This window comes from Ursus arctos, unplaced genomic scaffold (assembly GCF_023065955.2).
Source record: "Ursus arctos isolate Adak ecotype North America unplaced genomic scaffold, UrsArc2.0 scaffold_23, whole genome shotgun sequence".
In the NCBI taxonomy this organism is placed as follows: Eukaryota; Metazoa; Chordata; class Mammalia; order Carnivora; family Ursidae; genus Ursus; species Ursus arctos.
This window is the reverse complement of record NW_026622908.1, coordinates 38209398-38225339: the sequence shown is the minus strand read 5'-3', so window position 1 is coordinate 38225339 and position 15942 is coordinate 38209398. Positions and strand designations below refer to the sequence as shown.

The 15942-nt window shown below is 52.2% G+C and overlaps 1 protein-coding gene across 1 annotated transcript; it reads left to right on the top strand.

Moving 5' to 3' along the window:
* Positions 1 to 3821: 3821 nt before the first annotated feature.
* PRPF19 (pre-mRNA processing factor 19) lies at positions 3822 to 14344 on the top strand. Its single transcript, XM_026487799.4, has 16 exons — positions 3822 to 4058; positions 5734 to 5883; positions 6067 to 6143; positions 6911 to 7052; positions 7136 to 7209; positions 7330 to 7392; positions 8282 to 8323; positions 8454 to 8528; positions 8873 to 8948; positions 9107 to 9216; positions 10658 to 10813; positions 11037 to 11106; positions 11334 to 11419; positions 11737 to 11907; positions 12046 to 12151; positions 13831 to 14344. Exons 1-16 carry the CDS (start codon positions 4040 to 4042, stop codon positions 13926 to 13928), a joined length of 1515 nt encoding a protein of 504 aa, XP_026343584.1. The 5' UTR covers positions 3822 to 4039; the 3' UTR covers positions 13929 to 14344.
* Positions 14345 to 15942: the final 1598 nt, after the last annotated feature.

The window sequence follows — 15942 nt, the reverse complement described above, 5'->3', positions numbered from 1 at the left end:
AAGGGAAAAGGTGTTAGAGGAGCAGCAAGAGGCACTAGCGCTGGGAAGTTGCATCCGCCCCTCTGAGAGCAGTTACACACCCGAACCCTAGAGGTGGCTCCCAAATGTTCACTCAATTTTAGAGAAGGAAAAGGACCAACTCCCAGACCCCATTTCCACAAAAAAAGTCAAGATTGTGAGGGCAAACAACCGGGGGTTTGCGATGAGGTGACCCCTTGCCTGCTTTGTGATTCTAGGCACGTTGCTTCATCCCTCTTGACCTCAGCTTTTCAACTTTCCTATACAGTCCTAAAAATACCACTTCGCTTCCCAGAAGGGTGTGGAGATTCAATCAAGTAAGGAGAGTGAATATTAAAAAAAAAACTCCAAGTTGCTGTCTGAATACCTCTCTCACATTGGCTGCCTTAGGAAAGCTCCCCTTAGATGTTAAAACAGTTCCTGAGCTCAACACTCTAAAACAGAACTCTTTTTTCCTAGCCTCCCTGGATCAGCCTTGTAATTGTGCCTTCTTCCCAGACTACACAATTCAGCAGCATCGAGCCCATCACCTCCTCCAGTTGTTTCTTTCCTTCAGATGTTTCTCAGCTGCATCCATCCTCCTGCCTAAGCTAAGGGTCTCCTTCTTCCAGAACAGGCTCTGGTAGCATCCTGGGCCTCACCTTCTAGTTTTTCTAAGAGTTTCAAATTTACATTTGTTTGTGAGATGTTTCTAATTTGTAGAACTACCAATCTCGGGTCACAGACTCCTGTTGAAGAAATGTAACTCTCCACCCCGCACCCCCCACTCTCCCCCCCCCCCCCATGACAAGTGACTTTCTTTTCAGCTCTTTTCCATGTGAGTAGTAGAAACAATCTCAGACAGTTTGGGGTTCTTTCCACCTTGGATTTCAGAGAGTACACAGTGATTAGAAAATTAACATGGGGCCAAAGTGTCACTAATCCTGTCAGTTGAGCTGCATTGTCTTGCCTACTCTGCTGTCACTTGTCCACACAGGTTGCCACTAAATCTACCTGGGAAATGGAGCTTCCTCTGGGTTACGGGCCAACATGTCCCATTAGTTTCCGAGTAGCAGCAGCCTTGGCTGGGGTGAGCAAGGCAGAGCTCCTTCCTCAGGGTGCTACCTACAACTATGCATAAATCCCTTTTTCATTATGTCTTCCTTCCCTGCCTCGGGGATCTTTAGCTCCTCTATGGGAGTTTGAGACTGGGGGGGGGGAGGGTGAGTGGGGAGGACTCTGAGATCAAGTTCTTATCTGTAATATTTACTCCAAAATTGATTTCCCTATATCCTTTCTATCCCTGAGGGGCTGGCTTTTGAAATTCACAAGCCTTGAAAGGACTCCCTGTTTTCTCCATTCTTCAGTCACGACCCTAAGCTCCCCAATATAGGGACACCTCTGCTTTCGCTCACAGTATTATCCCTAATGCCCAGGACAGTACCTGACTGGCACACAGTGGGTACTCAATAAGAATTTGTCCAACAGATGAATTCCTGTCTCTCCTCCTCTAGTCTGTCCTCCTCCAAGCCATCCAGGAAGTGTCTTCCAGAGGAATCTTTTGGAAGTGTAGCTATCACTCCACAGCTCAGCTGCTGTTCTGCGGCCAGCCCCATCAAGTCTAATTAGCCTCTGGTTCCAGGCTCTGACTAAATGGATTCATTTTATTTCCTATCACATCCAAATATTCAAGATGCTTGGCCTGTTGGGCAGCCTCAACCAACAACCGCTATGAAGTTCCTGCTGTGGGTCAGGTGCTGTGTTAGGCTCTGAGGAGCAACAGTGACCAGAACGACGGTGGTTCCTGTTATCAGAGAGTTTACAGTCTAGTGGAGAACACAGGTATCAAACAGACGCTTGTAAGCAATTAAATAATTAAATGATTATAGCTACCAGAATGGCTTGAAGGAGAATTACGGGGTGTTGTGGGGTCTAGACTTCAGTCAGGGGTCAAGAAAAAGGCCCCAGAGGAAGTGCCATTTAAGATGAGATTGAAGTTTACTTTGGAGGGAATAAGAGGGGAGGAGAGAGGAGGCTTGCCAGGCACAAGTAGTGGAACCAGCCAGAGGGGCTAAGTTTGAGAACTTGAAAGGCCAGTGTGGCCGGAGGGAAGATGAGATGTGGTGGTGGAGGTCAGTAAGGGCTAGATGGTGCAGGACTTGGGGGCAAGTTTTCTCTGCCAGAAACACTATCCCTCATTCAGGTCTCAGCAAAAATGTCACCTCCTCAGAGCTACCCTCCCTGAATACCCTGCTTCAAGCAGCCCATCTCTCCCATCCATACCACCTCCCATCCATCTTTCTCTGATTTGTTTTATTCTTAGCACTTACCACTCTCTGGAATTTTCTTCTGATGTGTTGATTGTCTCTGCCACCCCGCTGCCTCACCCGCCCCCCCAAAAAGAATGTAAGCTCCAAGAGAGCAGAACCCTTGTTCACCATTCATATCTCCAGTTATCAGAGCAGAGTCTGGCACTGAGGAGGAACCCAATCAATTTGTTGGATGAATGGAAAGCCTAGAGAGTAGCAGGAATAGATTTTTCAGGGAAAGTGGATCACAGGCTGTTCTGTAAAAAGTGGATTAGAAGGCTAGGCTGGAAGCAAGACCAATTAGGATGCTATTTTACTGCTGCAGGGGAGACATAATAGTAGTTTGGACAATCTTGCTTGGATTCAAGGATAATGATAAACACAAATATGGATATCTTACTATTTGCCAGGCAACTTCCAAAGCACTTTTTATTTTATTTTATCTTATTTCATTTCATTTTATTTTATTTTATTTTATTTATTTTAACTAGGCTAGAAGCGGGGCTTGAACTCACAATCCTGAGATCAAGACCTCAGCTGAGATCAAGAGGATGCTTAACTGACTGAGCCACCCCAGCACCCCCCAAAGCACTTTTTAAGTATTAACTCCTCACAACAACCCTATGAGCTAGTTTAACCTTTGTTATCATTCCCCCTATTTTACAGATAAAGAAATTAAGGCAGAGAAGTTCACACAGTTTACTAGCTGGGTGGGCTGGGATTAGAGCACACACAATCTGACTTTAGACTGCTTTTGGCTACTATGCTATACTATCCTTCATACGTGCAACTTTTATTCTTCTCTCCAAGACTTTGCTCACACTCTTCCTCATCTTGGGATGCCTTCTGTTCTCCCCTTCTATCTGAATATTGCCTACCTGTAAAAATCCAGCTCACTCACCCCTCTTCAGCCAAGACTTTACTGATCACACCTGTCTGTCCTGATTTGCCTACATCCTTTATAGCCCACACCACGTGTTCTGTACATGATTCCTTAGAGCCTCTTATAGATAGCCACTTAGAACCCGACAGATCTGAGCTGGAAGGGGCCTGGCAGTCATGTCGGAAGGGCAGAGAAGGCGATGACTTGCTCACGATCACAGCGCAAATTGGTAGTAGAGGCAGGTCTACCCATCTGCCTCTGCGCTTTCTTCACGGCTCACCTAGCAGTGTCTCTCAAAGGGTAGTCGGAGATACACCTGCCTCAGAATCACGTGGGGGCACACACTGAAAATGCAGACTTTCTAAGGCAGACCCCAGGAAGATGCATTTTAGAAAGTTGGTTAGGAAATTCTCATACGCTCCAAAGTTTTCAAGGCGACGGTCCCATGGACCAGCGCAGCACAGGTCTCAAGAAAGTGTTGCTCAATGCATTGGCTTTAAATTCCCACTGCATCGTGGGAAATGTAGTTTGGAACCTCCTCGGTCCCGGCCCCGGGAGCGCTTTACGGACGGCGCCGAGTCGGTCCGGAAATGGCCGAAGGTTCCCTGGCGGGCCCTTTCCTGCCCGGTTGCATTCTGGGAAAGGGCAGTTTCCGTTAGGTGGTGGAGGCTGAGGCGCGCGACCGGCCGCAGCCCCACGTGAAGCGCTACGCGAGCATCGCTCGGCGGGGTCGCTCCCCGCTGGCCGCGGAGCGTCCCGGAAGCAGCGGGTTACCGGAAGCGGCCCGCGGCGGCGCAGAAGCGAATCCCGGAGCCAGGTGTGAGGTGCTTCGGAGCGCAGCGACGGCGCCATGTCCCTGATCTGCTCGAGTGAGTGTCGGCTGCGGCCGATCGCGGGTCGCAGGGGGCCGGAGCGCGGAGCGGGAGGAGCTGCGGTCCGCTGCGGCGCCGGGGTCGGGGCGGAGGCGAAAACAGGGCTCCCTGGGGGCAGGGCGGCGGCCTGTCAGCGCGGCGGTCCTCCTCCTCCTCGGCGTGGGGTGCATTTGCGCAGCGCTTCACAGTTTACATAACGCCTCAAGTTTATTGTCGCAGACGTCACTGACGCCAAGCACCTCGTTTACGCAGTGAACTGAGGCCTGGATGGAGTGAGCTGGTGCAGGGAAACAACTGTGGTGTAGGAATCGGGCTTGTGCAGGATCTCCCCTCGGATTGGCTTTGTGATCTGGCGCAGGCTCTGGGCCTCAGTTTCCACATCTGCAAAAAGAGGGCATTGCACTGCATGACGTCTGAGGTCCCGCTCGGGTAGTCAGAGATTCTGCAGTTTGCGAAGGTCACACAGCGAGTTAGAGGCAGTGACAGGGCTGGAATCCAGGCCCCTGGCTCCCAGCCTCACCCTGTATGACTACCAGACACAGCGCACATTTATAAAGCCTTTGACGCGGCGCTTCCAAGTCCGTGATCTCATTTTATCCTCACAAGAATTCTCCAAAGCAGAAACGAAGATGGGGGTTTTACAGATGAGGATGTAAGGCTCCAGGAGACTGTGGCGGGGCTGGGTGGTGGAGGTAGTTTCTCCCACCCCAGATCCAGGCTTTTTCCCCCCTGCCTTGTACGGTCTTTCCTTTTGGTATTTTAATGCGGCACTCAGATGTTTTCCATTCTCACTGTGTCATCAGGTTACTAGAACATCCCTTTCTCGGTTTGCTTCCAGCTCGTAAGCCCTGTGCTCTTCTCAGAACCTCTCCATGCATCCAAAAGAAGGGAGGAAGGAAGGAAGGGAAATGAGGGCCAGAAAAAGGAATCTTTCATAGTGAAGAAATTACAGTTTGCAAAATATTTTCACATTCATTGTTTTCTTTCAGTCTTGAGGAAGATTTTTTTTCTATATTTCTAGCACATCCTTTCATTTGGTCGTGTTTAGGTGTTTTTGTTAGATGTTTACTGGATGCCTGCTGGGCATCTGCACTGTGCTTGGAAGTCAGACCAGCTATAATCCCTATCCTCAAGGGTGCGTGGTCTACTGAGGCAGGAGTGTCAATGTTACCTCTGTTGGGGGTTGTTGTGAGGATGAGTCATCTGTGGAAAATGTTTACAATCATGCTTGGCACCTGATGAACGCCATGTAAGTGTTTCTTCTTAATGTAACACTTGTCACGATGCTTTGTAATTTCTTTGTCTGATAATCCGTCTGGGCTGTAGACTGAGATTTGAGTGGCCGTGTGTATCTCCGTGTCCTAGAGTATAATGGGTGCCTGAGCATCTTTGTTCCCAAAGGAGGTGGGCGGGGATTATTGACTGCTCCGTAGGTATGGGGCATGTGGTAGTCATGCAGTAATTGTTGGTTGACTACCTGTCAGGAGAGTGATGGAGAAGCTAGTTACGTAGCTGAAAAGATGCTGGGGACATTACAAAACTAGTGTCATGTCCTGCTTTCTGTTGAATGTGGGGATGTGAGGCTTTGTTGGGGCCAGTTGCCTGTGAGGCATCCCGTTGTCCCAGGGTCCCTTTCAGCATCCCAAGCTCACTGCCTGCCTTTTCTCCACAGTCTCCAATGAAGTGCCCGAGCACCCGTGCGTGTCCCCTGTCTCTAATCATGTTTACGAGCGGCGGCTCATTGAGAAGTATATTGCAGAGAATGGCACAGACCCCATCAACAACCAGCCTCTATCCGAGGAGCAGCTCATCGACATCAAAGGTGCCTGGAGGCTGGCCTCGGTCCAGGGCTGTTTTAGCTCAGAGCTTCAGAGGTTGGAGGTGGTGCCAGCGCACTGGAGGAGGAGATGGTGTTCTGTTAATGCAGGCTAAAGGGGAAGGAGGTAGGGGGGAGGAAGAGTCCCCGGGTTATGGTTCTTCATACCCACTCTCCCTCTCTTGGCAGTTGCTCACCCAATTCGGCCCAAGCCCCCCTCCGCTACCAGCATCCCAGCCATTCTGAAAGCCTTGCAGGATGAGTGGGTGAGTCCCTGGAAGAGAACCGATGTCTCTCTACTTGAAGAGAGTGTGTCACTGCACTAGGACTTGGGGTGGGAAGGATAGAGCTTTTGTTTTTTTTTTTAATGAGGGGCAGCATGATAGCGGAGGAAGAGCCTGGTTGTTGAGGTCATACAGATCTGGGTTCCACACTTAACTCGCTTGCTCACTTGCCATATGACCTTGGGCAAATTGCTCACATGTGAGTCCCGGTTTTCCTGACTCTAGGACAGGGATTTGTGCCGATCTGTCAGGGTTCGGGGGAGAATTAGAATAAGGTTAGAATATAAACCTCGTGACATCAGAGATTTGTTTTATTCGTCAGTATATCCCTAGCACCAAGAGCCGCACCGTATGTAGTAGGCTCTCTAAAAGATGAATGAGTAAATACATCTTGAGCGACTGTCTTGCACAGTACCTGACACGATGAGGGCAGTCGATAAATGGCAGCGGCAGCATTATTCTTCCTTTGTGGGGAGGTGACGGCATGACATCGAGATTTGCCAGTAAATTGGAGACGGGGGTGGGGAAGAGCGTGCTCCCACTCCTCGCTGTGCCCAGTGTCTGGTGTGGGGCAGCAGCTCCAGGGTGGCTGCCAGCGCATTCCTGGTCCCTTGTGTATCGCTTAGGTTACTGATACTGGTCCGGGCTGTGGGAATACGGGGCAGCGTCCTCTTGATCAAGGCCTGACCCTTCTATTGGGTGCTCCCTTCCCCCCTCCACCCCCTCACGGTGGCGTTTCCCTTCCCCAGGATGCAGTCATGCTGCACAGCTTCACTCTGCGCCAGCAGCTGCAGACAACCCGCCAAGAGCTGTCTCACGCTCTGTACCAGCACGATGCCGCCTGCCGTGTCATTGCCCGTCTGACCAAGGAAGTTACAGCTGCCCGAGAAGGTGCAGCCTCTGCCCCGCCATCCCCCACCCTGGGCTGGTCCTGCTTTGTAATACCCTATTGCTAATCTCTTCTTCTGTCTCAGCTCTGGCCACCCTGAAGCCACAGGCTGGTCTCATCGTGCCGCAGGCCGTGCCAAGCTCACAGCCGAGTGTTGCGGTGAGTGTGCCGCCCCCTCACCCCCCATCAGCAGCCCCTTTGTGCGGTGTCGCACATGACTGTCCTGCAAGTGTCTTTGGCTTTCTGTGCCTCCCTCACCTTTAACTTTCTTGTCTTCAGGGTGCAGGCGAGCCGATGGATTTGGGCGAACTGGTGGGAATGACCCCTGAGATTATCCAGAAGGTAAGTTGTGGGAAGTCACTGGGTGGGAATGCTGGTGGGCCCTCACTTCTCACCCTCTGCCTTGAGCCCAGTACTGACTAGAAATCCCATCCATGTGGGACTCAAGCAGAGAGGTGCAGAGCACAGACTGAGGCCCGTATTCATGCTTTGTTATCACTTCTTAGAAGCTTTATGACCTTGGGCTGACTTAACCAACTTTGTATCTCATTTTCCTTGTTTCTAAACTGTTCTAAACTTGTTTCTACCAGTGTCTACTTTGTAGACTTGTGAGAATTTAAAAGATTGTAATTACTGATAAGTGCAACTTGTAGCTTTTACTGTCATTGGGGGTTCTTTGCAGATTGTAAAACACTTTGTTACACGTTCTTATATGTTTTCTCTGAGGGAGATAGAATGGGAATTACCATTTTTAGTTTACAGATAAAGAACCGGAGACTAAGATTCAAAGGCACAGCTCACAAGAGGCAGAGCGGGCCAGATTCCAGGGCCAGTGCCCTGTCGTATTCACAGAACTCGCCTGTAGGAGTTGATTGTTTGTGTCTTGTGTGTGCTCACCTTGCATCTTCACTCTCTTGGTGGTGTAGACTTGGTCTGGGAGCTCTGCAGAGCTGGTTCAGGTGCTCGCTCTGCCATTTGTCACCTCTGAGGCCTTGGGGACGTGACCTCACTCCTCTGAGGCTCAGTGTCCTCCTCTGTGAAGTAAGGTCAACAGCACCCCCTCATTAGGTTGGGGTGAGAGTAAGAAGAGGGAATGCACATAAGCCCTTAGCACAGAACCCGGCAGATCACGAGTGCAGGTGACACTTGGGGATGTGACCAGTGTCCAGCATGCCTCTGTCCTGGCAAGATAACTTGTCTCACGTTGCACCTGTTCCTCCCTCTCACCCAGCTTCAAGACAAGGCCACTGTGCTCACCACGGAGCGTAAGAAGGTGAGTCCTCCCGGAGCCGGGGAGCCAGGGGAGAGCTGGCCAGTGGAGGCGGCTGCCGCCCTCGGGGGAAGGGCGATCGCTGCATCCTCCACTCACTGATGCTCTTGTTGGGGGTTTTGCTTTTTCTCAGAGAGGGAAGACGGTGCCGGAGGAGCTGGTGAAGCCAGAGGAGCTGAGCAAATACCGGCAGGTGGCATCCCATGTGGTGAGTGGCCAGGTCCCTGCTACCTGGGAGGCGGGGTGTCCCCGTGGCATCTTGGGCCGGGCATCCAGCGTAGGGAGCAGTGGCCTAGAGCTGTGCTCGGGCCTGGCTCCGGCTTTTCCCCCAGCTGTGGAGTTCTTAGGGCTTCTCTCCTTGCCTGGTGGTGGCTTTCCCAGTAATGCCGTGATGGCGGTGCTGTGTCCGGGCAGGAGGCCAAGCGCAGGGAATGAGGAGCAGAAGTCACTCTTGTTCCCCGGGGTTGGGGAATGGAATTGGGGGAGTCGTGTGGCTTTATGGCCGGCCTGGATTCGGCCATGACTGGGTTTGATGTCGTGCCCTCTGCTTAGGGCTTGCACAGTGCCAGCATTCCTGGGATCCTCGCACTGGACCTCTGCCCTGCCGACACCAACAAGATCCTTACTGGTGAGAGCCGGCCAGGCCCGGCAGGCCAAGGCAGGGAGGGTGGTGGAGAGGGTGCATGCTTCTGTCCTCTGCACGTTCCGGGCACAAAAGTACCTTCTTCAGCAGAGGGACCCTGGTGGGCGTGACTCATTTTTGGATCTTATCTGGGTCCTTTCTAGGTGGGGCGGATAAAAATGTTGTCGTCTTCGACAAGAGTTCTGAGCAAATCTTGGCCACCCTCAAAGGCCATACCAAGAAAGTCACCAGTGTGGTGTTTCATCCTTCCCAGGTAAAGGGTTCTGCCAGTCACCCGGGGTTCCTCATTCCTGAGCCCTGTGTGCAGTGGTTTCGGGTTGCGGCCCAGTTACCCAGTGCCCTGCTGTGTCCTTGTTGAAGTGAATCGGGCCTGAGGAAGAGCGCTGAGCCTTCCGAGTGGGCCCTAGGCCTTTGTTTGCAGTCACAGGGTTGCCCTGTACTCTGTAGGACTTAAAACAGTGGCCTTCAGACCAGAGGAAGAGAGGAAGTGGAGAGCTCGAATAAGCATATTCACAGACCTATGTTACGTTAGGAAAAGGAAAAACCCTACACCATCTATAATACAAACATGGAAAACAAAGCTCAGGAAAATCTTGATTCAGCATATCTGGGAAGGACAGGTTTGTCCACATTCCCATGGTCCTTCAGGGTTTAGGGGGGACTTGATGTTGACGATTGAAAGTGACGTGGGCTGAAGTAGATGGAGAGGTGCTGGTGTAGAGGGCAGAGACAGCTCCTTAGACGAGATTACTTACCTACAGGATTTGAGTCTTGAGGTCGGGGACAGTTTGGGTCTGAGGCTAGGAGAGTGGCTAAGTCTGTGCTTCCCAGATGATCAATCTTTTCCCTGTCCCTTAATGAAATTAGAAATAGATGAATGATGTGAATTTTTCATGGAACTAAATGTATTTACCTATATTCATTTATTCATTTTAAGTTTTATTTATTTAAGTAATCTCTATGCCCAACGTGGGGCTCGAACTCCTGACCCCGAGATCAAGGGTCACATGTTCCCCAGACTGAGCTAGCCAGGCACCCCAAAACTAAATGTATTTCAGATGGAAAGCACTCCTTTCTTGTTGACTGGGTGTTAATATGTTATTTTTCTTATGAAATTGTGTTGACGAAATAGGGTAGTTGGTTCTACTTTACAATTTTTAATGTCCTAACCCAAATAATCGGTAGCTGACACTGTGTAAGTTGGCTCTGCCCCAAATTTTTCTGAGGATGAACTTGCGCCTGCAGAGCTGAAGTGTGGGAGGCACTGGAACGCGGAACTCGCCCTTGCAGCCCCTCCCAGACCCAGTGCTGCTCGGACCCGCGCTATCCCTGCCAGTCGCCATTAGCTACATGTGTCTATTTAAACAAAGTAAAAAAAACTAAAACAAAAAAATTCATTTCTTCAATTGCACTAGCCACATTGCTCTTTCTGGTCCTAGAAAGAGGGCATGGGAAATTGCTCTCTGGTACAGCTGTCCTTCTTACTGCTGGATAGATAGGCTTCCTCACGTAGGCCATGCTGTTTGATTTGCCGTTTTAAATAGCATTTACCGTTGGCTCTCTTAGGCATCATTGCGTGGATGGATGTCTGTAGGCAGGACAGGGCTGAAAGAGTAGCAGTTGTTGGGGTTATGGCCGTCCCCAGCCCCCTTTTGTAAGATTGTTATGGTCCTTCTCTTCTGCTCTCCTTTCAGGAGCTGGTGTTTTCTGCCTCTCCAGATGCTACTATCAGGATTTGGTCGGTCCCGAATGCCTCTTGTGTGCAGGTTGTTCGGGCCCACGAGAGCGCCGTGACAGGCCTCAGCCTGCATGCCACTGGGGACTATCTCCTGAGCTCCTCTGATGACCAGGTGTGGGCCCAGCCTGGACGCTGCAGAGGCCTGTTGGTCTCTGAGCTTGAAAATCCTGGGAGGAGGGAACATCTTACCAACACCAGCTGCTTCCCCAGAACCCCAGAGGAGAATGTTCCTCTGCTCAGAGGGGCTGGCTTTGCCAGGGCTTGCTGAATGAGGGTCCCTGCCTTCCTGAAGGGCACCCACTTTCTTACTGGTTCCATTGTTTCTGTTTTTTCAGTACTGGGCCTTCTCTGACATCCAGACAGGGCGTGTGCTCACCAAGGTGACGGATGAGACCTCTGGCTGCTGTAAGTTGCTTCAGAGGCGCTGGGCTCTGTCTTTTGTTGCCTACCACTTATTTTTATGTTTTATTTAGTCACCTGCTCACTTGTTCTTAAAATACATTTGCTGCCAGCACCTGCCGGGTGCCAGGCATTGTCCTGGGCACAGTGAGCAGCTTGAAGAACGAGGAACCTTTCGCTGTGCTTGTCTCTCCTGTGGGCTCTGAGCACAGCTCTGTCTTCCTCTCTTGCAGCTCTTACCTGTGCACAGTTCCACCCTGATGGACTCATTTTTGGGACAGGCACCATGGACTCGCAGATCAAGATCTGGGACTTGAAGGTAGGACATAGCAGCCTCCATCCGAGGCCGAGGTTCTGAGCTCTTGACTATGCAGCGTTGATTAAATGCTTATGGCTCCTGGTCCTTGGGGTGTCCCTAGGATGGAGAGACTGTGGCCGCCCATGCGTGTGCGTGTGTGTGGTGTGGTAGGTGTGGTCCGGGGTTCCTGGACTGGGCCATCTGCTTCTGCCGTTCCTGCTAGTGGTCCTTCCCTGAAGGATGGAGGAGGACGGCTCAGAGGTCGGCATTTGGTGAACTCCATCTTCTCCCTCTTGTGACCAGTGGGTGATGTTGTGCTCCTCATCCCCAAACCATAGGAGCGCACCAACGTGGCCAACTTCCCCGGCCACTCGGGCCCCATCACCAGCATTGCCTTCTCGGAGAACGGTTACTACTTGGCTACAGCGGCTGACGACTCCTCTGTCAAGCTCTGGGATCTGCGCAAGCTTAAAAACTTCAAGACGCTGCAGCTGGATAACAACTTTGAGGTGTGCCCCCTCTCTCCCCTGCTCTGTCGGTTGCGGCTCCTCAGTTGTCAGTTATTCACTGAATTAATCTAACTTCTGTTTATCCCTCACTGCCCCATAGTTTCTGTTCTCCTGTGACCTCTCTCCTGATTCTGGCAGGTGAAGTCACTGATCTTTGACCAGAGCGGTACCTACCTGGCCCTCGGGGGCACGGATGTCCAGATCTACATCTGCAAGCAGTGGACAGAGATTCTTCACTTCACAGGTAGGGTCTGACTCTGGGACCCCAAGGGTGCCCTGGCCCAGAATGAAGAGGGCTGATACCACTGGCCTAGGAGTTTCTAGGGGCAGGCGTGAGTTTGCCTAGGCAGCTTTTCATCACTACCTAAGACGAGTTGAGTGGCTAAGAAAATGAACTCGAGTCAGACTGCTGGGCTTTAAATGCCAGCTCTACCACTTCAAGTCCGCTTCAAGCTGTGTGACATTGGACAAGTCGCCTAGTGTCTCAGGGGAATGCTAACAGTGCATACTCCACGGGGTGGTGGTGAGGCTTAGATGAGTTTGTATCTGTATGAAGTTATTTGTTTCTGTGCGTACACAGACGTACAAACAGGAGAAGTAGCTGTGTACATGACGTGCATACGTGTGTCGCACACGTACATACATAGAACAGTGTCTGGCACGTGGTAGGATTTGCCGCTGTTCAGCATTGCGTCTTTGTCTGATGTGGGATGGAGCCGTAACTGAGATCTAGGCCTCGCACTGATGGAATTCCAGTCGGCTTAGGAAGGCACACGTGGAACGAGTTCACAAATAATCACTTGATTGCGGTCGTGAAAGGTGGAGAAGGAAAGTAGCAAGTGAGGGGACAGTGGCTAATGGGGCTGCAAGCCTCCTCTAGTAGTTGTGCGGGCCCTGGGTCCGGGACTTACCTCTCAGAGCCGCAGCTTCTTAAAATGGTCAGACTGGCCCTGCTTTGCGTATTGTACCAGCCGGGGATACAGAAGTGGCACGCACAGTGACAGAGTGCCTGCTGCACGCTGGGGTGCTAGCGAATGGCAGTTGTTTGCTGTCTTTGTCGATGAAATTCTCCTCCTTGTCAGCAGGGCGTGGGTGGGCCCCAGGGTGCTTCTCCTGCCCCGTCACGTTCCGCTGAGCCCTGCTCAGTGCGTGTGCTGCAGGGGTGTGCAGGCCTGACCGTGACCCTTCACTGGGCTCTGGGCTTTGGAGTTGAGTGGGGTAGAGTAGTGGGCTGGAAGCACAGCCTGGGCTCTGTGGTCATGGCTCCAGGTGTTACTCTAAACCTAGAAGGAATTTGCTTTGCTGCTCATGAACTGCCTGAATCCGGGGCAGTGTGTCACCCAGCCTCTTCTGCCCATGGCCCAGCCCTGCTCTGGGTTGGGGCTCCGGGGTCCCTACGTCAGAACTCCCTGAGCTGGAACATGCTAACGGACTGTCCGGTGATAAGCAAGGAGTTAGAACTAACTACATACTATAAACGTATATCAGCCAACTGAGCAGTGAGGTTTTAAACCGAAGTGAAAACTCAGTAAATTTGTAAAACTAAGGTTGTGATGAGGGGAAGCATGTCTGCTTGGTCTGTCGCGCCCTCTTGCCAGTTCCCAGTCAATTCTAACAAACTTGGACTGAGCAGAATTGCAGTTGCCCCAAAAGCTCAGGTAGGGGCGCTGATGTTCCTCTGTTCACTCAGCCCACAACAAGAACTCAGTGCCTGCTGTGTGCCAGGTGTCACGTAAGGCCCTGGGGACGGGTGGTGTGCAGGTCGGACTGGCACCCTGCCCTTGGGGGTGTAGAGGTAACTGGGGAAAGAGTACGTGAGCCCTGACCCGGGAAGCACTGGATGAATTGGGAGCGCATCCTCAGGGTCAGCGCTCAGCCCTGAGGGGGAGAAGCCTCACCACTGTCTCCTGTTTCTCTCCTCAGAGCATAGTGGCCTGACCACAGGGGTGGCCTTTGGGCACCACGCCAAGTTCATCGCTTCAACGGGCATGGACAGGAGCCTCAAATTCTACAGCCTGTAGGCCCTGGCCCTTCGGATCTGGGAGCTGGGCCTCATCTCAGTAGAGGGGTAGAATTAGGGTGGGGGGTGGGGGGAGGAAGGGGAGAGACTACTGGGGGGGCGGGGGGGTCTCTGGGGCGGGGCAGTCACATCATTTCACTCTGGTCCGGGTGGTGACCTGAGAGCCATGGCGGCGGGGACCACCCTCATCCATGCCACCTCCAGCCTGACAGGAAGGATCATGGGAGGTAGAACTGTCACCCTGTGAAGGCTCAGGTCGGAGCCCAGGGCCTCTCCCCTCATGGCGTTCACTGAGTTTCACTTCCTGGGAGATGGGGAGAGGCTGAGCCAAGGGAAGTGTGAAGGGGATGGGCGTGAGGGCTCTTGCAGGTTTTTGTAAGCAGTGATTTAGTTTCATTAAAAAAAGAAAACAATAAACATAGCACCTCCCTGTGTGTGTCTGTAAAAGGAAGCCCAAGCTGGGAAGGTCGGGGAGGGAGCACATTTGCCAGAAAGACTCTTTCACGGCCCTTCACGGCCCCGCAGCCCCCGACCTTGTGTTTCAGAGGGTCTCGTGTCACTCTCGTGCCGCCACCTTGTGGGGTTACCTTCCACAGCAACCGAGAAAGGAGGGGGCGTGAGGGAAGAACAGCCTTTTCTTGCTGGTGAGGAGGTGTGAACGAATCAGGAAGGAGTCTTCTGCTGTGGGTGCTGCAAAACAGGTCCCGGCCGGCTTAAATCCAAAAGATTTTCTAGACTCTGGCTTTTGCACATTGAAAGTGGAGCAGGTTGCACGCCAGTAGAGTAAATAAGCATAGAAGATCAGGTTGCAAGTGGAACGCCTCTTCTGGGAGTGAAAGTAGGGCTCCTTGGCTACTGAAGGTGGGGTGGCCTCTTTCCCGTGATAATGAAGCTGAAGTCTTGGTGCGTATTTGCTAAAAGGGAGGAGGGGTGTTGCTGGCAGGGGAAGTTTCTAAGGGGGAATGATCAAGGTGTGTGGAGGGGAAGGAAGGAGGCCAGAGTGTTTGTGCGTGTCCGGGGTGGCCCCGGGAGGTCTCAGGACCCTGGACAAGAGCAGTCTAGGTGCGAGTTGGGCTGGAAGCTTGATGGGAGCAGGTAAGGGGGTAAGAGAATGTGAGGTGAGACTGGAGGGGGGGGAGCCCTGACTGTTGGGGAGGTGGTGTGCTGGGGCTGGGGGCAGTGCGGCAAAGCACAGGAGTCCCCGTTGGTGCCACAGAAGAGCTCCACGTGTGTGCTGCTGGGTCAGCGTTCCACGGTCAAGAAAGCTCGGGCGCGCTGTTCTCTCGGTCGGAGGCTCACAACGCTCACTAGTTAGTAAGGCCTTTGAAAACTGCAAAAAAGAAACCTTTTCACTTTCTGACCCAGTTTTCACAGATGTTTGACTAGGACAGCCTTTGTGTGTGTCTGTGATCGTCCGTGGAACTCGCCTTTGCGACACACACCGGAGTTGTCGCTGCTGGCAGACAGCACTGCAGTGCGCGTCTCCGAGCTCCAGCCCCGTGTCAGTTCGGGTCAGTTCTCGCTGGAGACTCCCAGGACGGGAGTGACCGGGCGGCGTTTGAACACCTAGAGGTTTTCCAGCGTATGCCAATCAGAGGCCGGTTTTGGGTATTCTGGTTTGAAAAGTGTGGGGTTGTCCCCTTTTAAGAAAAGAGCCGTCATGCAGATCTTCTGATGCTGGACACATTTCAAAAGGGGGAAGGGATGGAGCCAAGGTTTGCAGGTGGTAGAGCCCCAGGTCAAGGTGGGTAAGGGCGGAGCTGGGCCTCCGCTAGCCCAGCACTAAGCCATTGGTCAGGTCCTGGCTAGGTGGGAGTAGGCTTTGTTAAGGTTAGCTTCGTTTCCAGGAAAGCCGTTTAAGAGAGAAAGGAAGGTTCTCGGGGGATTCTGGGCTCAGGAGGGGCGCTGTGGTGTGAAGCACGTGTTGTGTCCATGCTCATGTTCGTTTTTTTGGTGGGGGAGGGGCTTCTGATACATCTCAGAGGATCTCAGAGGGACTGTAGCCCCACCCCCAC